Source organism: Panthera uncia (genome assembly GCF_023721935.1).
Source record: "Panthera uncia isolate 11264 chromosome A3 unlocalized genomic scaffold, Puncia_PCG_1.0 HiC_scaffold_11, whole genome shotgun sequence".
Classification (NCBI taxonomy): domain Eukaryota; kingdom Metazoa; phylum Chordata; class Mammalia; order Carnivora; family Felidae; genus Panthera; species Panthera uncia.
In genome coordinates this window covers 60,188,987-60,214,344 of record NW_026057578.1, presented here as the reverse complement: position 1 = coordinate 60,214,344, position 25,358 = coordinate 60,188,987, and the positions used below count along the sequence as shown (strand labels likewise).

Sequence of the window (25,358 nt, the reverse complement as noted above, 5' to 3'; positions counted from 1 at the left end):
CAGGAGCAGCCCAGCACATCTTTGGCCATTGTCATTTTGGGACTTCTTTGAAGTTAGGGACTTACCCTGGTAGGAATCAAGAAAATGGGAGTGAGGAAGGCTTTTGCACCATTCCAAACAAAGAGAAATGAGTAAAGCCTAATATGAGGTATACCAGGGGTGGGGACATAGAGAAGGCACAGAGTGAGCCACCTGCACAGCCAAACCTCCTTCAGGCAGTTGGGAGAACTGATCCTTGCCTTTCTTGCCACCCCAGTTGACATTTGTGGCGAAAGGGTCATCTGGCTACTGTGTAGACTCAGAGAAGAGAGAACTGGGGAGAGTCTCTCAGGCACACTGCTTGGCCTCATTTAGGGATTGAAGGGACCTCCATGGGGAACATATGAAGGAGTCTTGGGCTGTGAAAGGCTTCCTCAATGTCATGCAGGGGTTCCACATGGAAAGGCCTCGCTACTTTCTTAGACACAGAGCTGCTAGAATAAGTGTGTGGAAGGAGTCAGGGTCAGTCAGGCTGGTGTGCGTGAAAGGTTTACTTCCATGTTCTGAGTCTTCTCTTCAAAGCTGTGAGAACATAAACTAGGGAAAGGAATCCTTGAGTGGGGTGCAGGCAGGAGGTCAGGAATGGCCGGTGTCTGTTGCAGGGATGGAGCTCCTTCTGCAGTCCAGGTGTGCCCGCACCCTCTGCCTAGCTCTCCCAACGCCACATTGGGTCCAGTTTAGCAAACACTACCTGAGGCTGGGTGAAGGTGGGGGGTTCACGAGAATATACTAACAGACTTTCTTGTGCCCGTGCTCTCTTTAGCTGTATGGAATGACAGAAATAGCTTTGGAGCTAGAGAACAGGGTTCGAAGCTCATCCCCAGCACTGCCCATCTGAATGACCTTGGGCAAGTCCTCTACTGTGAATTTCCTCATCTGTGGCTTAGAACTAATACTCCCTATTCATGAGTAAATGAGATGATGTTCCCATGAATGCATTCCACAGATATTTACTGAGTACCTTTTATGTGCCAGGCATTGCTATCAGTCTAGAATACAGTGGTAAGCAAGATGAACCTGTCTTCAGTGAAACTTATGTTTTATAGGGAAATAGGCAATGAGCAGATAAATATATGAAAATATCAGGTAGCATATGAAAAGCTGAAAATGCTACCCACAGTACCTGGCACCCACAATCAGTACTAAATCAATGTTAATTGCTTTCCCTTCCCAAATATATCAGCTATAAGTCAATACAGGAATAGTTCCTGGCTAAAACTCTACAAAATTAACAGAATTTAGGTCTAGCGTATAAGAGACTCTTAAAAACTGAGAACAAACTGAGGGTTGATGGGAGGTGGGAGGGAGGGGAGGGTGGGTGATGGGTATTGAGGAGGGCACCTTTTGGGATGAGCATTGGGTGTTGTATGGAAACCAATTTGACAATAAATTTCATATATTGAAAAAAAAAAAAAAAGAATTTAGGTCTAGCATATCCAGTCTGGTATCAGGGGTAGTGGCCAGGGGTCCCTGGTAAGAAACAAGGATAACGATAGCCCCACCTCAGAGGGTTGTAGGGAGGATGCAGGCAGAGAGCACAAGCAGAGCTCTTAGTGCTTGGTATACAGTATGTACTCAGAGATGGAAGGTAGGCTGAAGGGAGGGGAGGCAGCAGAGAGGACTTTGCTCTGTGCTTGCAGTTGACAAGAGGGATGAGGTCAGCTCAGTTAAGTTGCTGTTTGGTTAGGAAACCAGCTGATGGCCAGAGGGGAGAGAAGAGAAAAAAGGACGAGAGGTGGAGGTGGGCTCATGGGCAGGGGCAGCCTCAATTGCTGCAGCCAGATCCAGAGACTGAGGCTGTGTGTAAGTGGTGGTTGGAATGAGGCCAGACCCTGGGGGACCACTTAACCAGTCACCTCCCTGGGTGGTGTGTGAGCTGCACAAGGCCAGCCATTGGTGCATCCCGAGTCCTCTCTCCCTTATCACTCTGCCTTTCCAGGGCTCATAAGATGAATATAGGAAGGGTTAAAGACCAAATGATAGGAACTAGAAGCAGAGAATAGAAATTGGCTGAAGGAGCCAGCAAGTTGGGTCAATCAAAGAGGGACTCCTGGCACTTGGAAACTCAGAGGAAGTGGGGACAGGACAATCAGAAGCAGTTTCTGAAGGTTCCTAGCTGGGCTGTGGTTGTGGTGGTGGAGAGATGACAGAGGAATTCATCAGTTCATCTTTTCGGAGATCCAGATAATGTTAACATTACTTGAGAGTCGATCCTTACCAAGAGACAGTTTTATTGCAAATGAGGGGAACAAACAGTCTGGCATTGCTTCTAATACCAAAAATTGGCTTTGAATTCCAGTCCTACCATGTAAGAGCTTGATGACCCTAGGAAAATTAATCTTTCTGAGTCTCAGTTTCTCCTTTGTCTGTGGAGCCCATACCCAGTGGGCCGATTAGGGTTGCATGTTACTGGAGAGAAAAGCAGAGGAGCAGACAAATGACTATAACAATGGAGAGATTTATGTTCCTATGGATAAGAAACCCAGGGGTAGGTAGTCTAGAGTCTATAGCTACTCATGGATGTCTCCAAGAAAACAAACTTCTTTTTATGTTCATTCTCTACCATCTTTGTTTATGATTTCCACCCTCATGGTTGTAAGATGGCTGCTCCATCTCTAGGGGATGTCCATTTTCCAGGGGGTGCAGATGGAAAGGGAAGGACATTAGTGTTGTTGTTGTTCTTGTTGATGTTGTTGTTGTTAAATCTTTGCCTTTTTACTAGAGGAAAGGAATCTTTCCCCTGGGACTTCCACCTGTATCTCAGTGGACAGAACTGGGTCATATGGCCCATTCTAGCTGCAAAAACATGTCAGAAGATGAGTTTTTATGTGTATATAGTTGTTTGTTTGTTTGTTTTTTAACTGGGCATATTACTGTCATGAAAAGAAAACCAGGGCTCTGCCAGTAAAAAAAAGATGGGAGGAACTGATATTAGTAGACAACTATCTGTCTTTCCAGCACTGCCTCACAGGATGATTGTGAGAACTAACTGTCATGTTATGCTCCCAGCAGAGTGCCTAGCACGTACAAGGACCCTCAATAACTGTCTCTTCTTTCACTCTGTGGGAAACTCATTGACCATGGCCTTTCTGAGGCTGGAAATTGCTCTTTTGGAGTAGGTGCTTTGGAAGCCACCTTGAGATCCAGTGGCCTCACTCTCTAGAATCCCAATAGCAAGGATGTTTTACCCTGATACTTTCAGTGCTCTAAAATATAACCCAACACTTTATTATTATTTTTTTAATATATGTTAAGTTTATTTATAGTTTGCTGTGTTTCTTTTTTTAAATTTTTTTAATGATTTATTTTTGAGAGCATGAGCAGGGGAGGGACAGAGAGAGAGGGAGACACCAAATTTGAAGCAGCTACAGGCTCTGAGCTATCAGCACAGAGCCCAACACGGGGCTCAAACTCATGGGCTATGAGATCATGACCTGAGCTAAAGTCAGACGCCCAAGCTACTGAGCACCCAGACACCCCTGCCCAACACTCTAAAAGCATGAGCTTTAGGCTTAGGTGCACCTAAAATTGAGTGATTTAGTCACATCTTTCTTCCAGATTCTTTTCTCCACCAAATTGTGAGCCCTCAGAGGCAATGGCTGAGTCATTGGTCTTCATACTCTCACCACCTGGCATTGTTTGCTTTGTTTATTGAATTGACACCTTTCCAAGAAGCCACTCATCACTGTATAAGGAATTACTAGTTGAGAATCTCACTGTCTATAGCAAATACTAAGGACTTTCACATCTAATTTTTTTCTTTCTTTTCCTCTCTTTCCATCTCCCTTTTTCCCCCTCAAAATGTATCATTTCAGCCACCTGAAATGGTGATAGACCAAGTCAAAGTTTTTCAGAAAATTCCCATTTGCACCATCTCCTTCAATTACAATGATGAGATTGCAAATGGATTTTTGAAAGAGCTTGCTTCTTTGACTGGAGGAGAGTTCCACCTTTATAATTTTGGCTGCAAGGATCTGTATCCTCCAGAGGCTATTCAGGTAAGAGCTTAGTGAACTGAGAAGAGAGTGTTCACTCTGTACAGGCTGGAGGCCAATGGATAATACCTTAGTTGAGAAAACTGCAACCACAAAGACAACTTAGTCAAGCAAATGAAATCACTTAAACATGTACTCCAAGATGTGGTCCAAGGACCATCTGAACTAAGGCATTTGTGAAAATGCAGATTTCCTGGGTCACACTTCAGAGCTACTAAATTAGACTCTAGGCATAGAGGCCCAGAAATCTTAATATATTTTGTTTTTCTTCTAGGCTTTTTATTATGGAAAGTTTCAAACATACAGAAAAGTAGAAAAGTATATAGACCCCTGCCTCATGTACCCATCAGTCAGATTCAATAATTATCAACATTTTGCCAAATGTTAGGAATCTGTATTTTTTAAAGTTTATTTTTGAGAAAGAGAGAGAGAGAGGGAGAGAGAGATTGAGAATCTCAAGGACGCTCTGCACTGTCCGTGCAGAGCCCGACACAGGGCTTGAACCCGTGAACCATGAGACCATGACCTGAGCCAAAACCAAGAATCAGACACTTAACCGACTGAGTCACCCAGGCATCCCAGGAATCTGTATTTTTAACAAGCATCCCAAGGGGTCCCTACTTGGAACTCTGTTAACCTCTGCTATTTATAGACATTTGTGGAAAACTTAAGAAAAATTCAGATCCTAGGAAGTCTCCTGACTTCTCAGACTGTATAACCATGTGACCATCTGATAAATCAATTCATTCTAATGGGCTGATGGGAGAAACTAAATAACATTCTATTCTCCAGTACTCCAGTCTTGGCCTGAGGATATGCATTTCAAGAATGCCCTTCTAGAGAATGTTTTTTATCTTATTGTCTCTCCTGCAGAGTCACTTTAAATCCAGGACAAGCCAGAGCAATGCTGACATTTGAATAAACTACTAGAGTCTGGGGAATGAATCATCTGAAAGGAGAAAGGATCGGAGGGAACAATGAGCTCTCTGAGCTCACACAGGGCAGGGAATAGTGACTCCCTCCATCAGCTAGACTGGAAAACTTCATAATCCAATGGACATTGGGTAGAGTATAAAGAAGGATCTTGCCTCAGGCGTGTGAAAAACCAACTGCTGCTCCAAGTCTGCCTAGAAAATCTTTAAAATGCAAGACCCGAAAGGATCGATCTATTTCCAAGGAAGTTAACTGCATCCCTGAACAAACCCCAAGAATAATTATAAGAAAGCAAAAATATCCATGACCCAAGAAAGTAAAATTAACAGTTTCTGACATTAATTCAAATAGTACCAGGTATGTGAAAAAAAGCAAGAAAATACAAGTCCATAAGGAGGAGAAAAAGCAAACACAAAAATTAAAACATGTGCATAACTGACACAGGTATTAGTGTTAGAGCATAAAAACAGTTATTGTAGCTGTATCTGATATATTCAAAAAGGGAGAGGTGAAAGATACAAGACACAATTAAAAATTTTAGAGATGTAAACTACAATGTATGAGGTGAAGAATACATTGGCTGAGAAGAACAGCAGGTCAGACATTGCAGAACAAAAGATTAGTAAACTGTAAGGCAGCAATAGAAACTATCCAAAATGTAACACAGAAGAAAGAGAATTAAAACAATAAACAAAAACCTAGAAAATAGGGCATAAGTGAGCTGTGGGAAAATTCAAGTAATCTAATAAATATGTAGTTGAAGCAATAGTGCCAGAAATTTTCTAAATTGGTTAAAAACTATAAACCCACAGATCCATGAAACACAATGAATGCCAAGCACAAGAAACATGAAAAAACTACACCAAATCATATCAGACTTAAACTTCTTAGAAGCAGTGACAAAGAGAAAATCTTAAAAGAATAGGGTAAAAGAAGCCAAATTATTTACAGAGGAACACAGATAAGGATGACTGCATATTTCTCATCAGAAACAATGCATGTGAAAAGACAGTGGAGTGATATTTTTAAAGTACTGAAAGAAAAAAAAAGCTCAATGTAGAATCTATAAACTGAAAATACCTCTCAAAAAGGAAAGTAGAATAAAGACTTCAAAGATATACAAAAACTGGAAGAATTTGTCACCATTAAACCTGCAGTATAAGAAATGTTATAGGCAGTACTTTAGGCAGAAGAAAAACTATACCGGATGGATATACAGATCTACACTTAGGACTGAAAAGCAAAGGATAACTGCATGGGTCGATAATTAAGACTTTTTTTAACTTCTTATTTAAATCTAATTATAAGATAAATTACCAGAGGGACTTCCAGTTCCAGCAGTAATGGTGTTGCCCCATTCCTTCTAGATCCTACGTCTTATAGCTAAAAAAAATCCTGGATATAACACAACAAATAAGCATAGGAATATTCTGAAAGGTGGAGAGAAGAAAATAGAATCCCTAGGGCCCTCAAAACTTAAGGAATGACATGGAAGTAAGTCTTGGGGATTTGTTAATGCCTTCCATATATCCCAGATAGGACACTACTGAACCCTCCAATCTGGAATCTCTAACAGGCACAGTCAAAAAAAAAAAAAAAAAAAAAAGACCCAAGAAAACCTCATTCTTCCTAGCCAAAGGACTGAGAAGAAGGTGACCTAAAAACAGAAAAACTTTTTTGCAATACCTGCCATAGTCTAGTCATACACCAATGGAAAGACTTCACCCCTTCCCCTGAGATTTGAGCTGAACAGGGAGCTGATCTTCTGCAAACCCCTGGAAGCAAGTGATGGTGCTCTGATCCCTCTGCCAGGTGGCATTTGTAGAGCTGACCAGAGAGCTAATCCTGCATCTCCCACATGGTGGAAGCATGTGATCTCTGCCAGGGTAGTGTGAATGCTCTGATCTCTCTGCCAGGGTAGTGTGAATAGGGCTGAATGGAAAGCTGATTCTCCAAACCCTACTAGACAGAAGCAGGTGGTGTTCTAAATCCTGTGCTGGGGTAGTATCAGAGGAATGAGAGGAAGCTTACTGTCCAGTCAGCAGTGCTCTGATTCTCCCATCATGGAGTCCAGTGGCAAGCTGGACTACCCCATTAGGCAGCTCTAAGACTTAACAAGGCAGTGTGAGGACACTCTAGTCACTGCCGTGCTTCACCACAGCCCTCATCTGAGTGGGACTCAGTGAGGAGATGAGCCTCCAAAAACACTCCTCATCAGTGAAAATGAAAAAGGAATTGTGATTTGGAGATAGGCAGCACTCCACTCTCCCCCTATCCCTGGTGCCAGTGAGGGTTGATAGGAGGCTGAGGCTCCGTAACACCCAAAAGAATAAGCATAAATTAAATGTGAAAGAGGAGTAGCCCTCCTGTGGTCCTCCCTGAGTAGAGAGCAGATCCTCCACCCCATCCAGTATCAACAAGACCAAAGGAGGCAGTGCTATGTGGAGCTCCCCAGTACTCTGACTCCCTACTCTTAGGGGCTCTCTCTGTGAACAAAGTAGAGATTGCCGTCCCACACAAAGAGAGCTGAACTCTTGACGCTGTGACAGCTTGCTTTGACGATAATAACTGGGAAAAAAAATCACCAGACACACAGTTGTGCCCAAATGAAAGTAAAATTTAGTCATGAGAGTCCTAAACATATAAAAAGTGTACGAGAAAAACAGGTTCCCTGGGATAAGTGGGTAGGACTAGCCAAAGAGACACAGCCACAAGTGGTCTGGTTTGGGAAGCCTTTTTCCCCAGAGACCTGAGATTCTTCTCTGCACAGAGACACCAGAATGTGTACGGGAAAAACAGGCAAGAATGATCCAGCCAGAGCAAGTGGTCCATTCCAGGAAAACTCTTCCTATGGGACAGGGACCCTCCTACCCCACCCAGTGACACAGGACACCCTGGGGAGAGAGTAGAGGCACCAAAAAATACCTGGCAATCTGACTAGGGGAAACTCCTTCTGCTGGCTCAGACAGCACCAGCAGGGACCAGCGGGAGCCCCAGTGACACCAAATTAATAAAGGAGACCAAAATAATATCAAAAAGGCTCTGAAAATTAAACTGCCATTGGAGCAGCAGCCCACAAAAGTAGGACAAAGTCCCACATGCTAAATTTAAAGTTACTGTGAGCTAAAATAAAAGTTTTATTTTGAAATATTTTTTAAAGTTTATTTCTTTATTTTGAGAGAGAGAGAGAGAGAGAGCAAGTGGGGGGAGGGGCAGAGAGAGAGGGAGAAAGAGAGAATCCCCAGCAGGCTCCACACAGCCAACATAGAGCTCCAGGTAGGGCTTGAATTTGCAAACTGTGAGATCATGACCTGAGCCAAAGTCAAGAGTCAAAAGCTTAACTGACTGAGCCACCCAAGTGCCCCGAAAATAAAAATTTTTAAATAGGACCTAGAGTTTCATAACACAACATAGCCAGAATGTTCAGGATGCAGTAAAAAGTCACTCATCATACCAAGAACCAAGAAAATCACAACTTGAATGAGAAAAGACCATCATATGATCCCAACACCGAGATAGATGAATCAGATGTTGGAATTACATGACAAGGATTTTAAAGAACCTATTATAAAAATGCTTCAACAATCAACTACAAGTTATCTAGAGAGAAATGAACAAATAGAAAATCTCAGCAAAGATGTAGAAGTTATAAAAATTTCCAAGTGGGTATTCTAGAATTGAAAGATGCAATAAAAAGTGAACTCGCTGGATAGGCTCAGTGGTGAGAACACAGATAACTTAATGTTATCAGTGAACTTGAGGTCAGATGACAGAATTCAGTCAATGTGAACAATAGAGAGAAAGCCAGAACCATGGGAACCTATAGGACAATAATGAGAGACATTAGTGTAATCAGAGTTTCCCAAAGAAAGGAGAAAGAAAGGGGGGTGAAAGACTACATGGAAAAATAATAGCTGAAAGATGCCCAAATTTGGTGAAAGATATAAACATACAGATTCAAGAAAATGAGTAAACTCCAAAGAGAAGTTTGGAGTGGACAACTTTGCAGTCATAAATTTGACAACTTAGAAAAAAAAAAAAGGACCACTTACACAAGAAACAAAAACTACCAGAAATCAACCAAGATAAAATGTGCAGTGTGAATCACACCAAAATAAATATTTTATCAAGAGACATGAAAGCAGATGTCTGAAAAAATACTTGAACACAAAAGTTCATAGCCTGTTTATAATAACCCAAGCTCGTAAAGTCCCTCAACCAGTGACTAAATTTAGGTATTCAATATATAATATAATACTACTCAGCATCGGTGAATGAACTCCTGATTCATGCTGCAACCCTGATGAATCTCAAAGTGTATGAATGAAGTTGGACAAAGAATACATACTGCATGATTTCATTTATATAAAATTCTACAAAACTGAAGCTATAGTTTCAATATAGTGACAGAAAGAAGATGAATAGTTGCCTAGGAATTGGGGGGAGAAGGGTTTTAGGGTATGGAGGATGGCAAATTTACAAGGGGACCTGAGGAAACTTTTGGGGGTTATGGATATGTCTATTATCTTGATTGTTATGAAGATTTTACAAGTGTGAATGTTGAAACTATTCAAATGGTACACTTTACATACACTTGGTCTATTTTATATAGTTTATATTCATATAAATTTTATATTATACTTCACTAAAACTGTTTATTAGAATGGAATAATATGAGAACTACATGAAATTCTTTAGATTCTTTTCTTGATACAGTTGGTTTTCTGTTAGAAATGTTTGAAATTTGAACTCTTCACAGTATGTTTACTTCTCATTTTGGCAGAATGAAGATCTGACTCTTTTAATTAAGGAAATGGAGCAAGGACGAAGTGACCTGGAGAAGGTACAAAACCTTTATTCAGAGTCCTTGATCATGGATTGGTGGTACAATGGGGAAAAGGAAGGAGACAGTAGGTGAGTGTGTCAGAGCCCCTGTTTTCCCCCTCAGATGCTCTGCTCACTCTCCTTGCTACCTCTTTTTTCTGTAGTACTTCTGGGGATTTCTTTTAGTGAAAGGAATCACATAGCATGATTATGTAGGAATTTTTTTTAAGGAAAGAGAATTCATAATCTAATTTTATAATCTAATATGTGGCTTAAGGAGGCCACATATTTACCTTTATATGTAAGTTCCAAAATCCTTGTGTGGCACTTAAGAGAGCAATGTTAACATCTCATCTCCCACCCCGTGTGGATAGGCTCCCCCACCCCCAGCAGTGACAGAGCACAGCAGGAGTGCTATGTATTGTAGCAGATTTGACTCAGGGATCAGGAGCCCCAAGGGTCTCTGTGTGATCTTGGCGAATCTCTGACTTCTCTCCATACCTGTCCATTGCTGAGTCTCCATTTCCTCATCTTGGAAATGGCAGCTGTGGTGGTAGGTTTTGGGATAGATAATTTCTCAGGTCTTTTTCTACCCTATAATCTAATATGCCTGTAATTAGTAATCTTTTAAACAAAAATCAAAACCACACCAATATTCAGAAATGGTGTCAAATCTTATTAGTACAATTTAACATTGTACAGATATTCAAATATCTCAGCTTCATATAAATACCCTATCAGGAAGATGTCTTTTTTTTTTTAAGATTTATTTACTTATTTTGAGAGATAGAAAGTGCGCACATGTGCGCGTGACTGGCGGTGGGGGGGGGGGGGGGGGGGGGGGGGGGGCAGAGGGAGAGAGAGAATCCCAAGCAGGCTCCACACTGTCAGCATAGATCCTGTTGCAGGGCTGGATCTCATGAACTGTGCAGTCATGACCTGAGCCAAATCAAGAGTCAGGTGCTTAACTGACTGAGCCACCCAGGTGTCCCAGGGGGATGTCTTTTTTTAAAAAACAGTGATAGCAAATACAAAGAAGTTGAAAATACATTTATCAATCAGGATTTCATCTTTGTCAATATTAACTGTCTTCCTCTTAGCAAATTAAGCATTCATATGGGCTGGAGGCAGGGCATGAGCATGGAATCAGTAAAAGAGATAAATATTATACTGGGAAATCTTCTAATGAGATTTTACAGAATTATTTTTAAAGTATTTACTTGGAAAAGCTCAGGTATGTCTTCTCAATTCAGATAATTGGAACAAATAAACTAACAGTCAAATAAATGGGCAGCACCTCAATGTAAATTACCCTTTGTAGCTTAACTATCTTCTTTCTCTTATTTAATCAAACTAAAAAATCTTGGGACAAAATGACTAGCTATTACTTGGAAGCTGGCTTAGTCAGTTGACTGTATCTGCTATTGATTGAGTAGTGAATGCATTTTTGGTTTTTGTGTTCTTTTTTAGGGGCTAATTAGGGCATGTTCTAGAGTCATGCAGAAAAGTATTTTAATCCAGGCTTCCCATCATTACATGTGGGGTAAATTTGGGCAAGTTAGTTAACCCTCCTGAGCCTCAGTTTCCTCATCCACAACATGGGAATAATGGTGGTCATATGGTTGTTGGGGAGATTAAATGAGGATATGCCTGTCATGTAATAAAAGCCTCATTCTAGAGAGAGCATCCTCCTATACTTCCTTATAACATAACATTAGGAAAAGTTAATTCACTGACATAACTATAGTCAAAAATAAATTACTTTGTTCTAGCTTTTTACCAGGTGAAAAAATGTTTCAGCTCCAAATCTCCTCTCCCCTCCTTCTTTTTTAAAGCATTTATGGAAGTGCAGATCATTTGCCTGGCAAACTGGGATGCACAGATGAATATAAGCCTGGCCCCTTCCATCATAAGATGCAGTGTGGTGGGGGATACAGACACACAAGATTATGGGACACTGTGGAGTGGTTGATGAAGTAGGCATGCAGGTGGGGGGTGTAGGAGAGAGAGGGCATGTTTTACAGTGTTAGAGCAGGAGATTGTTCTGGAAACTTTCCTTTCTGTGGCTGCTATGTTTAAAGCTTCAGGAAAGGTATGTCTGGGAAAGTTCTCTGGCATTTCTGGGGCCCCTCCTGGCTCCAGATCTTCACCAGAATGGTTTCCTGTGATCTGGTACTGGCATAGGGGGTCCAAGGCAAGGGTTTCCCTTCTCTGGCTTTTATAAGAGCTATCTAGTCAACCCTATGGTTAGAGAAATGGGTTTGTGTAAGGCTTTCTCATTTACAACTGGCTTTTCCTCATGTTCATTCTCACATCAGTCCCACAGAGTTAGTGCACAGCTGAATTACCCCACAGTTTATAGAAGAGGAAAGTTAGGAAGTTCAGAGAGGATTCAGGGACTTCGGCAAGTCACACAGCAGGGAAAGAACAGAGCTGCAGTGTGAGCCATAGCTAATGACTCCACATCTGGGCCCCTGTCCTTTCTTCGGCATCAGGGAAGATAATTCTTATATTCATCAAGCGAGGCGAGGCCCATTTCTTTAAGTTTGTAGCATTCAACATGATTGTATTGATCTAACTCTGCCTTCTTGATGGAAATTCTGTGTTTCTCCCCACTCCTTTTTTTCATCTATTTTTTTTTTATCTAAATCAAAACAGGCATCAAAAAGAAATCTCTTCTATGGTTTCAACTTCAGAAAAATGTGCAAAACCTCACTCTGATGTCGAATCAGCACAAATGTCATCCCTAGATATGTTGAAATTACCAGAGGACTTTTCAAATGAAAAGATTCCAAAAAGGAAAGTCCTCCACGCAGGTATCAGTGGACAAAATGGTTTGAATCTCATTACTAGTTTTCCTTCAATGCAAGAAGGTAGAATAAAACTAAATCCACCTAATATTTATTTTTTTAAATGACACCAACACTTCTTTTTTTTTTTTTTTTAATGTTTATTTATTTAGTGAGAGAGAGAGCCGGGGGAAGAGAGAGAGAGAAAGTGCAAAAGCCGGTGGGGGAGAGAGAGAATCCCAAGCAGGCTCTGCATAGAGCCCTGTGTGGCCCAATCTCAGGAACTGTAGGATCATGACCTGAGCAGAAATCAAGAGTCAGACGCTTAGCTGACTGAGCCACCCAGGTGCCCCAATGCACATAATATTTCAAAAGGAGCCTAAACCTATGGGTTTTTGGTTTTGTTTTTGTTCTAGTGACATGTAATTGCCACATAACATTATATTGGTTTTCGGATTACAACATAATGATTTGATAGTTGTATATTATTGAAGATTGATCACCACAGTAAGTTTAGTTATCATCCATCACCATACATAGTTATAAAAATATTTTTCTCTTATGATGAGAGAAAAGATCTATTAAGATCTACACTCTTAGCAATTTTCAAATATGCAATAAAGTGTTAACTATAGTCACCATGCTGTACATTACATCCCCATGACTTTATTTTATAACTGGAAGTTTGTACCTTTAGACCTCCTTCGTCCATTTTGCCGACTTCCCCATCTCCCACCTCTGGCAACCACCAGTCTACTTTTTTTTTTTTTTAACTTTTTTTAATGTTTATTTTTGAGAGAGAGAGAGAGATAGAGCATGAGCGGGGGAAGCCAGAGAGAGACACACACACACAGAATCTGAACCAGACTCCAGGCTCTGAGCTTTCAGCACAGAGCCTGACACAGGGCTTGAACTCACGAACTGTGAGATCATGACCTGAGCCAAAGTCAGATGCTTAACCACCTGAACCACTCAGCATCCCTCTGTCATAAATTAACTAACCATATAAACATGGGTTTATTTCTGGACTCTTATGCTGTCTCATTGATCTGTGTGTCTGCTTTGATGCCAATACAATACTGTTTTGATTACTATGGCTTTATTAACAGTTTGAAATCAAGGAGCATGATGCCTCTGGCTTTGTTCTCCTTTCTCAAGATTGCTTTGGCTCTTTGGGGTCTTTTGTGGGTCCACACAAATTTTAGAATTGTAAACCTGTGTTTGTTTGTTTTTGTTTTATTTTTTTTTAATTGTGTTAATGTTTGTTTATTTTTGAGAGAAAGACGGAGCATGAGTGGGGGAGGGGCAAAGATAGAGGGAGACACAGAATCCCAAGCAAGCTCCGGGCTCTGAGCTGTCAGCACAGAGCCTGATGCAGGACTCAGACTCACAAACCATGAAATCATGACCTGAGCTGAGGTCAAACGCTCAACCGAGACACCCAGACGCCCCTGTAATGGCTAATGATTTTGAATATCTGTTCATGTGCTTGTTTGCAGTCTGTATATCCTCTTAGAAAAAATGTCTGTGCATGTGCCTTACCCATTTTCTACATGGATCATTTGTTTTGTTTTTTTATTGACAGGTACTGAAAGTTCTTCATTCTAGATTCTAGGATTTTGTTTTAAATATGTTGCTTGCATATATTTTCTCCCAGGATGTAGTTTGTCTTTTCATCTTCTTGAGTCTTTGACCAAGCAAAAGCTTTTAAAAATGCTGAGATTCAGTTTACCAGTCTTTCCTTTTATGGATCATGCTTCTGGTGTCAAATCTAGGAACTTTTTCCTTAGCCCTAATTCCTGAAGATTTGCTTTTATGTTTTTCCTTAGAAATTTTGTCATTTATTTCCATAGTTTTAAAACAAATGTAGCTTTATATTATACATTTAAATCCATAATACATTTGAGTTTTTATTATTCTTATTATCCAAGTATAATTAACATAGTGTTATATTAGTTTTGGGTGTACAATATAGCAATTCAACAATTCTATACATTTTTCAGTGCTCATCATGATAAGTATACTTTAAAAAAATTTATTAATTTATTTTTAATATGAAATTTATTGTCAATTTGGTTTCCATACAACACCCAGTGCTCATCCCAACAGGTGCCCTCCTCAATACCCATCACCCACCCCCCATCAACCCTCAGTTTGTTCTCAGTTTTTAAGAGTCCGTTATGTTTTGGCTCCCTCCCTCTCTAACCTTTTTTTTTTCCTTCCCCTCCCCCATGGTCTTCTGTTAAGTTTCTCAGGATCCACATAAGAGTGAAAACATATGCTATCTGTCTTTCTCTATATGACTTATTTCACTTAGCATAACACTCTCCAGTTCCATCCATGTTGCTACAAAACGCCATATTTCGGGGCGCCTGGGTGGCTCAGTCGGTTGAGCATCCAACTTCAGCTCAGGTCATGATCTCACAGTCTGTGAGTTTGAGCCCCGCGTCAGGCTCTGTGCTGACAGCTCAGAGCCTGGAGCCTGTTTCAGATTCTGTGTCTCCCTCTCTCTCTGCCCCTCCCCTATTCATGCTCTGTCTCTCTCTGTCTCAAAAATAAATAAACGTTAAAAAATTAAAAAAAAAACCCGCCATATTTCATTTTTTCTCATTGCCACGTAGTATTCCATTGTGTATATAAACCACAATTTCTTTATCCATTCATCAGTTGATGGACATTTAGGCTCTTTCCATAATTTGGCTATTGTTGAGAGTGCTGCTATAAACATTGGGGTACAAGTGCCCCTATGCATCAGTACTCCTGTATCCCTTGGGTAAATTCCTAGCAGTGCTACTGCTGGGTCATAGGGTAGATCTATTTTTAATTTTTTGAGGAACCTCCACACTGTTTTCCAGAGCGGCTGCACCAGTTTGCATTCCCACCAACAGTGCAAGAGGGTTCGTGTTTCTCCATATCCTCGCCAGCATCTATGGTCTCCTGATTTGTTCATTTTGGCCACTCTGACTGGCATGAGGTGGTATCTGAGTGTGGTTTTGATTTGTATTTCCCTGATGAGGAGTGACATTGAGCATCTTTTCATGTGCCTGTTGGCCATCTGGATGTCTTCTTTAGAGAAGTGTCCATTCATGTTTTCTGCCCATTTCTTCACTGGATTATTTGTTTTTCAAGTGTGGAGTTTGGTGAGCTCTTTATAGATTTTGGATACTAGCCCTTTGTCCAATACGTCATTTGCAAATATCTTTTCCCATTCCGTTGGTTGCCTTTTAGTTTTGTTGATTGTTTCCTTTACAGTGCAGAAGCTTTTTATCTTCATGAGGTCCCAATAGTTCATTTTTGCTTTTAATTCCCTTGCCTTTGGGGATGTGTCAAGTAAGAAATTGCTGCAGCTGAGGTCAGAGAGGTTTTTGCCTGCTTTCTCCTCTAGGGTTTTGACAGTTTCCTGTCTCATATTCAGGTCCTTCATCCATTTTGAGTTTATTTTTGTGAATGATGTAAGAAAGTGGTCTAGTTTCATCCTTCTGCATGTTGCTTTCCAGTTCTCCCAGCACCATTTGTTAAAGAGACTGTATTTTTTCCATTGGATATTCTTTCCTGCTTTGTCAAAGATTAGTTGACCATACTTTTGTGGGTCTAATTCTTGGGTTTCTATTCTATTCCATTGGTCTATGTGTCTGTTTTTGTGCCAATACCATGCTGTCTTGATGATTACAGCTTTGTAGTAGAGGCTAATGTATGGGATTGTGATGCCTCCTGCTTTGGTCTTCTTCTTCAAAATTACTTTGGCTATTCAGGGCCTGTTGTGGTTCCATACAAATTTTAAGATTGCTTGTTCTATCTTTGAGAAGAATGCTGGTGCAATTTTGATTGGGATTGCACTGAATGTGTAGATAGCTTTGGATAGTATTGACATTTTAACAATATTTATTCTTCCAATCCATGAGCATGGAATGTTTTTCCATTTCTTTATATCTACTTCAATTTCCTTCATAAGCTATCTATAGTTTTCAGCATACAGATCTTTTACATCTTTGGTTAGGTTTATTCCTAGGTATTTTATGCTTCTTGGTGCAATTGTGAATGGGATCAGTTTCTTTATTTGTCTTTCTGTTGCTTCATTATTAGTGTATAAGAATGCAACTGATTTCAGTACATTGATTTTGTATCCTGCGATTTTGCTGAATTCATGTATCAGTTCTAGCAGATTTTTGGTGGAGTCTATCGGGTTTTCCATGTATAATATCATGTCATCTGCAAAAAGTGAAAGCTTGATTTCGTCATTGCCAATTTTGATGCCTTTGATTTCCTTTTGTTGTCCAATTGCTGATGGTAGCACTTCCAACACTATGTTAAACAACAGTGGTGAGAGTGGACATCCCTGTCATGTTCCTGATTTCAAGGAGAAAGCTCTCAGTTTTTCACCATTGAGGATGATATTAGCTGTGGGCTTTTCATAAATGGCTTTTATGATGTTTAAGTATGTTCCTTATATCCTGACTTTCTCGAGGGTTTTTATTAAGAAAGGATGCTGAATTTTGTCAAATGCTTTTTCTGCATCGATTGACAGGATCATATGGTTTTCATCTTTTTTTTTTTATTAATGTGATGTATCACAATGATTGATTTGCAAATATTGAACCAGCCCTGCAGCCCAGGAATGAATCCCACTTGATCATGGTGAAGAATTCTTTTTATATGCTGTTGAATTTTATTTGCTAGTATCTTATTGAGAATTTTTGCATCCATATTCATCAGGGATATTGACCTGTAGTTCCCTGTTTTTTGCTGGGTCCCTGTCTGGTTTAGGAATCAAAGTAATGCTGGCTTCATAGAATGAGTCTGGAAGTTTTCCTTCCCTTTCTATTTTCTGGAACAGCTTGAGAAGGATAGGTATTATCTCTGCTTTAATTGTCTGGTAGAATTCCCCTGGGAAGCCATCTGGTCCTGGACTCTTATTTGTTGGGAGATTTTTGATAACTGATTCAATTTCTTCGCTGGTTATGGTCTGTTCAAGCTTTCTATTTCTTCCTGTTTGAGTTTTGGAAGTGGGGTGCTTAGGAATTTGTCCATTTCTTCCAGGTTGTCCAATTTGTTGGCCTATAATTTTTCATAGTATTCCCTGATAATTGCTTGTATTTCTGAGGGATTGGTTATAATAATTGCATTTTCATTCATGATTTTATTTATTTGGGTCATCTCCCTTTTCTTTTTGAGAAACTTGGCTAGAGGTTTATCAATTTTGTTTATTTTTTCAAAAAACCAACTCTTGGTTTCATTGATCTGCTCTACAGTTTTTTTAGATTCTATATTGTTTATTTCTGCTCTGATCTTTATTATTTCTCTTCTTCTGCTGGGTTTGGAGTGTCTTTGCTATTCTGCTTCTATTTCCTTTAGGTGTGCTGTTAGATTTTGTATTTGGGATTTTTCTTATTTCTTGAGATAGGCCTGGATTGCAATGTGTTTTCCTCTCAGGACTGCCTTTGCTGCATCCCAAAGCATTTGGATTGTTGTATTTTCATTTTCACTTGTTTCCATATATTTTTTAATTTCTTCTCTAATTGCCTGGTTGACCCATTCATTCTTTAGTAGGGTGTCTTTAACCTCCATGCTTTTGAAGATTTTCCAGACTTTTTCCTATGGTTGATTTCAAGCTTCATAGCATTGTGGTCTGAAAGTATGCATGGTATGATTTCAATTCTTTTATACTTATGAAGGGCTGTTTTGTGACCCAGTATGTGATCTATCTTGGAGAATGTTCCATGTGCACTAGAGAAGAAAGTATATTCTGTTGCTTTGGGATGCAGAGTTCTAAATATATCTGTCAAGTCCATCTGATCCAATGTATAGGGCCCTTGTTTCTTTATTGGTCCTGTGTCTAGATGATCTATCCATTGTTGTAAGTGGAGTATTAAAGTCTCCTGAAGTTACCACATTCTTATCAATAAGGTTGCTTATGTTTGTGATTAATTGTTTTATATATTTGGGGGCTCCTGTATTTGGTGCATAGACATTTATAGTTGTTAGCTCTTCCTGATGGATAGACCCTGTAATTATTATATAATGCCCTTCTTCATCTCTTGTTACAGCCTTTAATTTAAAGTCTAGTTTGTCTGATATAAGTATGGCTGCTCCAGCTTTCTTTTGACTTCCAGTAGCATGCTGGATAGTTCTCCATCCCCTCACTTACAATCTGAAGGTGTCCTCAGGTCTAAAATGAGTCTCTTGTAGACAGCAAATAGATGGGTCTTGTTTTTTTATCCATTCTGATACCCTATGTCTTTTGGTTGGAGTATTTAGTCCATTTACATTCAGTGTTATTATAGGAAGATATGGGTTTAGAGTCCTTGTGATGTCTGTAGGTTTCATGCTTATAGTGATGTCTCTGGTGCTTTGTGGTCCTTGCAACGTTTCACTCACAGAATCCCCCTTAGGATCTCTTGTAGGTCTGATTTAGTGGTGATGAATTCCTTCAGTTTTTGTTTCTTTGGGAAGACCTTTGTCTCTCCTTCTATTCTGAATGACAGACTTGCTGGATAAAGGATTCTCGGCTGCATATTTTTTCTGTTCATCACATTGAAGATTTTCTGCCATTCCTTTCTGGCCTGCCAAGTTTCAGTAGATAGATCTGCCACTAGTCTTATCGGGCTCCCTTTATATGTTAGACCGTGTTTATCCCTAGCTGCTTTCAGAATTTTCTCTTTATCCTTGTATTTTACCAGTTTCACTATGATATGTTGTGCAGAAGATCGATTCAAGTTACAGCTGAAGGGAGTTCTCTGTGCCTCTTAGATTTGAATGCCTTTTTCCTTCCCCAGATCAGGGAAGTTCTCAGCTATGATTTGTTCAAGTACACCTTCAGCCCCTTTCTCTCTCTCTTCCTCTTCTGGAATTCATATTATACGGGTATTATTCCATTTCATTGCATCACTTAGTTCTCTAATGCTCCCCTCATACTCCTGGATTTTTATCTTTTTCTCAGCTTCCTCTTTTTCCATAATTTTATCTTCTAATTCACCTATTCTCTCCTCTGCCTCTTTAATCCGAGCTGTGGTCGCCTCCATTTTATTTTGCACCTCATTTGTAGCATTTTTTAGCTCCTCCTGACTGTTTCTTAGTCCCTTGATCTCTGTAGCAATAGATTCTCTGCTGTCCTCTATACTTTTTTCAAGCCCAGCAATTAATTTTATGACTACTATTCTAAATTCTTGTTCCATTACATTGCTTAAATCATTTTTGATCAATTTGTTTCATTTCATTCAATTCGTTTTGATCAAATTCGTTTGATCAGCAGGACAAGGTGAGCCCAGTATCCTCCTACACCACCATCTTCCCCTAATTATATCCACAATCTGATCTTAAAATGGGCAAAGGACCTGAACATACTTCCAAAAGAAAACATACACATGAAAAGACAACAGACACATGAAACACACACATGAAAAGACAACAGACACATGAAACAGACACAGATACTCTGCATCACTAATCATCAGGGATATGTAAATCAAAACAACAGTAAGATATCACCTTACACTTGTCAAAATAGCTAAAATCAAAATGACAAGAAATAACAGTGTTGGTGAGAATGTGGATAAAAGGGAGCCCTCATACACTGTTGGTAGGAATGTAAATTTGTACAACTACTATAGAAAACAGTATAGTATAGTGGTTTCCCCCAAAAAATTAAAAATAGAAATACCATATGACCCAATAATTACACTGGGGACTTACTCAAACAAAATGAAAACACTAATCCAAAAACATAGATAAATGCACTCTGTGTTTATTTCAGCATTATTTACAATAGCCAAGATATGGAAGCAACCTAAATGTCCATCAATAGAAAAATGGATAATGAAGATGTCACACACACACACACACACACACACACACACACACAGAGGAATATTGCACAGACATAAAAAAGGATGAGATCATGTCATTTGTGGCAACATGGATGAAGCTAGAGGGTATTATACTAAATGAAATGTCAGACTGAGAAAGACAAATACCATGATTTCACTCATATGTGGAATCTTTTAAAAAAAATCAAAACAACAACAAAAAGCAGCAGCAGACCTGTAAACACAGAGAACAAACTGATGGTTGCCAGAGAGGAGGAGGGTAGGAGCTGGGCAAAATGGGTGATTCTGTCTCCTTCTCTCTTCGCCCCTCTCCCACTCACGCTCTGTCTCTGTATCTCAAAAATAAATAAATAAACATTAAAAAAATTTTAAAAAAACAAGGGCATGTTTCACTCATGAATACTTCATAAAGGCTTGGTACTTGTACCTCCAAATTGTGAAATACAGACCACACTTACAATTAATGCAGTTTCTATAATCACATATGAAAAATAATCAAGATGTCTTAGTACAGGCTCATTACCTTGTACATAACACACTGACTAAATGTCTATATTTGATAAGTATCTATTTGCTAGTTAAAGGGCTGCAAATGTGAATAGGGTGAGGTATCACTCCCAAGATTATGTTATGTTGACCTTAAGCCAAGGTTGTCTAGGAGAGCCCGGTAATACCCACAGGTGTTCTTAAAAGCAGGAGCTTTTTTCCAGCTGGTGACAGAAAAGAAAGTCAGAGAGACTTGAAGCATGAGGGGAATTCAATGTGCCATTGCTGGCTTGAAAATAGAGGTGCCACGTGAGTAGTAATGCAGGCGCTTAGGGAGCTGAGAGGCCCCCCAAGAGCCAGCAAGGAAACAAGGACCTCAGTCCCACAACTGCAAAGAAATAAACTCTGCCAACAGCTTGAATGAGCTTGGATGCAGATCTCTCTCAAAGAGGGATAGAGCTTCAGCTCAGATAAGTGGCAAAATCCTTTACCTCAGCATTGAGTTGGTGGCAGAACTGTTCTCTGAGGTTTGGGAGACTGAACTTGTATTCATTTTTTGAGGATCCAAGGAAATGGTTGCGTCTAATAAAATATCTTCTTTTGTCCCAAATTCCTTTAATCCCTTTCCCTTTGATACCAACAGAATCAACAAAAACCAGCCTGCTCAGAAGCCAGATGTCCACCCACAAGAGCTCAGCTTGCAGTGAGAGGACGGATGACCTTTCTAGTTTCAGCAGCTGGAACACTCCAGGTGACAGAGGCAAGCCAGAGAGGGTCTCTATGTCAGGAAGCCCAGGGTGGCCTTCCTTTGCCCATTGTGTCTGTTCCTAAAGAGCTGGGTGTAGATACATTTTGATGACAGTGGGGACAAATCATTTTTAAGTGGATTAGGATCGATTCCTATTCAGGGACTCCTTGTAAATCAGGTCAACCTGCTGGAGTAAATTAGATTTTCTTATACTAACACTCCCAAACACTCCTTCTTCTAGATGTTGCTGACTCAACTAGCTAATATTTGTTTTCATTTATAAATCCAAGTTTATATAAGGATATATATTAACAACCCCAAATATTAATTGAAAGTTTGTACCTACAACTAAACAGGATCTAATAGGAGTTTTGGTTTTCCATACAGAGTTGAGGAACCACAAAGCAAACAATTAGAAACTAAAATATTGATGAAGCTTCTTTTGTATAATTTGGGGGGAGTCTAATGAGGGCAACACTGAACAATCAATGGTTACTGGCATTCTCATTCAACATTTTAAAAATGTATTTTCTGGGGAATGAGAGAATGAATGTCTCATTCTTCCTGGAGAGAGATCTGAATGGTTATGGGATGAAGTAGGTAAGCAAAACAATAGGGCCATTTGTATCTATGCATTGGTCTTTAGTGTTATTGTAAATGAATCTTGCCTGAGAACCCACTATGACAGGTCAGTATTCTCTGAAATATGATTCATTTATTAGCCTTCAGTCACAACTGAACTCTGAGATAAGAGCAATCCTTTTGCATTTTGGTAAAAAAATTATACAACTGTCATTTCTCTTTCCACAGAAATGAGTGTCCTGTTGATAAATGAGTATCCAGATGGCATATCATTAGAAAGATTGAGTCAAGAAGAAAGCCAGGTTCATGGCCAAGAGTGAGTACTTTAATTTTCCAGGACAGTTGTGTTATGTTTTTGTTTATTACAAGCTTTAAGCATCATAGTTTTGTTGTCTTATTTCTTCAAGTATGTCTTCCGAAAACTGGCTCAAAACTCATGGCTTGGTTGCCAAGAAACTCACCATCATGGATGCCTTGTCACTGACAGCGGTCCCTCACACCCCCACCTACATTCCCATTCTGGACAAGTATGTTGTTTCCAAGGTCTTTGATGAGGTAAAACTGTTTTTCTCTGTGTCCCTGCCTGATGTATTTTTCATTTCCAGTTCAAATAAAAAGTAGCCCACTTCGGTCTTGTACAGTTGTAAGAGAAATGTATTTCAGCCATTGAAAAGAAAAGTGTTTGTAAAGATAGTAAAAAGGAGAGAGGAAAGCTCTTAAGCATTTTTGTTTTTAAGCTGAGAAGAAATTGGCCTTTTTCATGACTGGCTGCTGGTGGGTGGCAGTGTGGAGCTGCAGAAATGTTTGAAAAGCATCTCAGAGTCATGAGTCAAGAGTGAACATCATCCAGTATCAAAGGACTGGGAGAATTTGTGAGAGATTATGTCCTTTGCTTACCTTCTGTTCCTAAATATAGTGCATCTTTTCCATCATAAAAGTCTCCAAAAGAAAAAGAGAGAGAAAGAGGGAAGGAGGGAGAGAGAGAGACTGAGAGAGACTGAGAGTGAGCCAGAGCAAAGAACCGTAAGAGAGTGACAGCCGTGTCTTGGAAGGGGAAAAAGCAGTAGGAGGGCATGGAAGGGTTAAACGTGGAGGACAGCCAAATAAATACTGAAAAGTTCCCCTTGAATTGGGCAACCAGAAAGCTCTTGCCCTTGGCAAGAACAGATCTAGCTGAACAGCTAGACTGTTCAAGAATGAGGAACACACAAAAAGCAAGGATATGAAGATCAAACCCCAGTGCTTCTGGACAAATACAGTGTTAGCTAATGACTTAAATAGGAACATATCAGGCTTTATGGGCACTAAATGGGAATAGTATCCTTAAAAGATCTTATCTCATGTTGAAATATTTATAGAATAAATGTAGGGTGCTTGGGATTTGTTTCCAAATCATTGGGATAGTGGGAGTAGTTGGGGGAAGAGAAAATAGATAAAACAATATTGGCTGTGAGTTGATAATTGTTAAATTTTCATAAGAAGAATATTGAGTTAGGGGAAGCTCATTCTACTATTCTGTCTGCTTGCTTTTTTTTTTTTTTTTACATAGTTTCAATTTTCCATCATAAAAATTTGAAAAAAGCAAAGGCAGGAAAACTTTTTTAAAAAGGCTTTATCTAACTGGTCTTGATATATTTGGAAGAAGCAGAGAAATTGGTGAATTTTTTCTATTAGTCACATTTAAGACATTATGCCCATGGAGTTCAACATGCATCCTGGTTTGACACAACCAGTGGTTTTTGCTCTGGAGGTTGTTTGTGATTTATCCTACATTCCTAATGACTGTACCTCACGGTGAGTGGTTCTGTCCCTGGCTGAGACCTTGTGACTGGCAGGTTCTATTTGTACCTCCAGTGAACTCTAAACCGATTAGATAACAACATATCCCTTGAACTTGACTTCTTCCAGAAGCAACAGAGAGAAACGGAAACTGATTTATTTCTTCTAGGAAGTTTGGTGGCAGCTTCCCCTATTTTGTGCATTTATTTTCTTAATATTCTTTTTTAGTGTTTATTTTTTTGAGAGAGGGAGAGAGAGAGAGCAAGCAAGGGAGGGGCAGAGAAAGAGGGAGACACAGAATCTGAAGCAGGCTCCAGGCTCTGAGCTGTCAGCACGCAGGGCTGACAGATGCAGGGCTCAGAGCCAGATGCAGGGCTCAAACCCACAAATCGTGAAATTGTGACCTGAGCTGAAGTCAGACGCTTAACCAACTGAGCCACCCAGGCACCCCTTTTTATTAATATTCTTGAGTTTTATTTGGAATAAGATGTATTTAGTGAACTGCCCTGAGAAGTAGAATTTTCTTGTGCTTATCATGTCTCTTTCTAAGCCTCCCAATAACCTGAAACTTGGAAAAGTACATTTCTCAAAAAAACAAATATGGTAACAGTAGTGAAGTATAAGCATAAAATCAAAGGAAGAAACCATGAGGGAAAGATTTATAGATTGAATACAGAAAAATGTTATATTACATAAAAACATGTAAATAAAATGAAAGAGCTCAGAATAATATTTGTAACATATACAACAAAAAGTTATAGGAGTAATGTCTTAAATATATTTTTGTGTGTGCATCCATATAAATCAGTGTGTGTGTGTGTGTGTGTGTGTGTATGTGTGAGCACATGAGTGCATATAAATCAGTGTTTTGTTGTTCTGTGTACACATACACATGCACATGTATTCATACCATAAAGGAATAAAAAAATGGTAAATGCCTCAGTGGAGAGTCTGGAGAGGGCGGGGAGTCAAAACCACGTTCAAAAATATTTCTTACTGGTAACCAAATATATGTGTTTAGAAAAAATACAAATTGATAAGCCAATTAGACAACTCCCCTACCACCACCATCAAATTTGTAAGATTAAAAAAGTACTAATAAACAAAAATACTAATGAACAGTGATGGAAAAGATAGGATGAAATTGGAACTTTTATATCCTACTGGATATTCTAGATTTATACTGGAGTATAAATTGTTTCAGCCTTGGCAGTACACTCAGAGGTGTTAAAAGCATATAGTCTTCCCTCCACCAAATCCATATTTAGATATTTCATAATCAGAAATACTAATACATATATTCAAAGAATAGTTAGCACTGCCTTATATCTAACATTGAGGACCCTAGAAGCAACCTAAA

General features: G+C 39.5%; 1 protein-coding gene across 1 annotated transcript in view; it reads left to right on the top strand.

The window, feature by feature from the left end:
- Window positions 1-25,358, top strand: part of VWA3B (von Willebrand factor A domain containing 3B) — a 153,273-nt gene that overhangs the window by 115,644 nt on the left and 12,271 nt on the right. Inside the window, exons 13-18 of the mRNA XM_049649831.1 lie at window positions 3,855-4,037; window positions 9,751-9,881; window positions 12,450-12,607; window positions 21,533-21,640; window positions 22,448-22,535; window positions 22,627-22,774. Coding sequence (XP_049505788.1) covers window positions 3,855-4,037; window positions 9,751-9,881; window positions 12,450-12,607; window positions 21,533-21,640; window positions 22,448-22,535; window positions 22,627-22,774 — 816 coding nt within the window. The remainder of the gene's footprint in view (window positions 1-3,854; window positions 4,038-9,750; window positions 9,882-12,449; window positions 12,608-21,532; window positions 21,641-22,447; window positions 22,536-22,626; window positions 22,775-25,358) is intronic.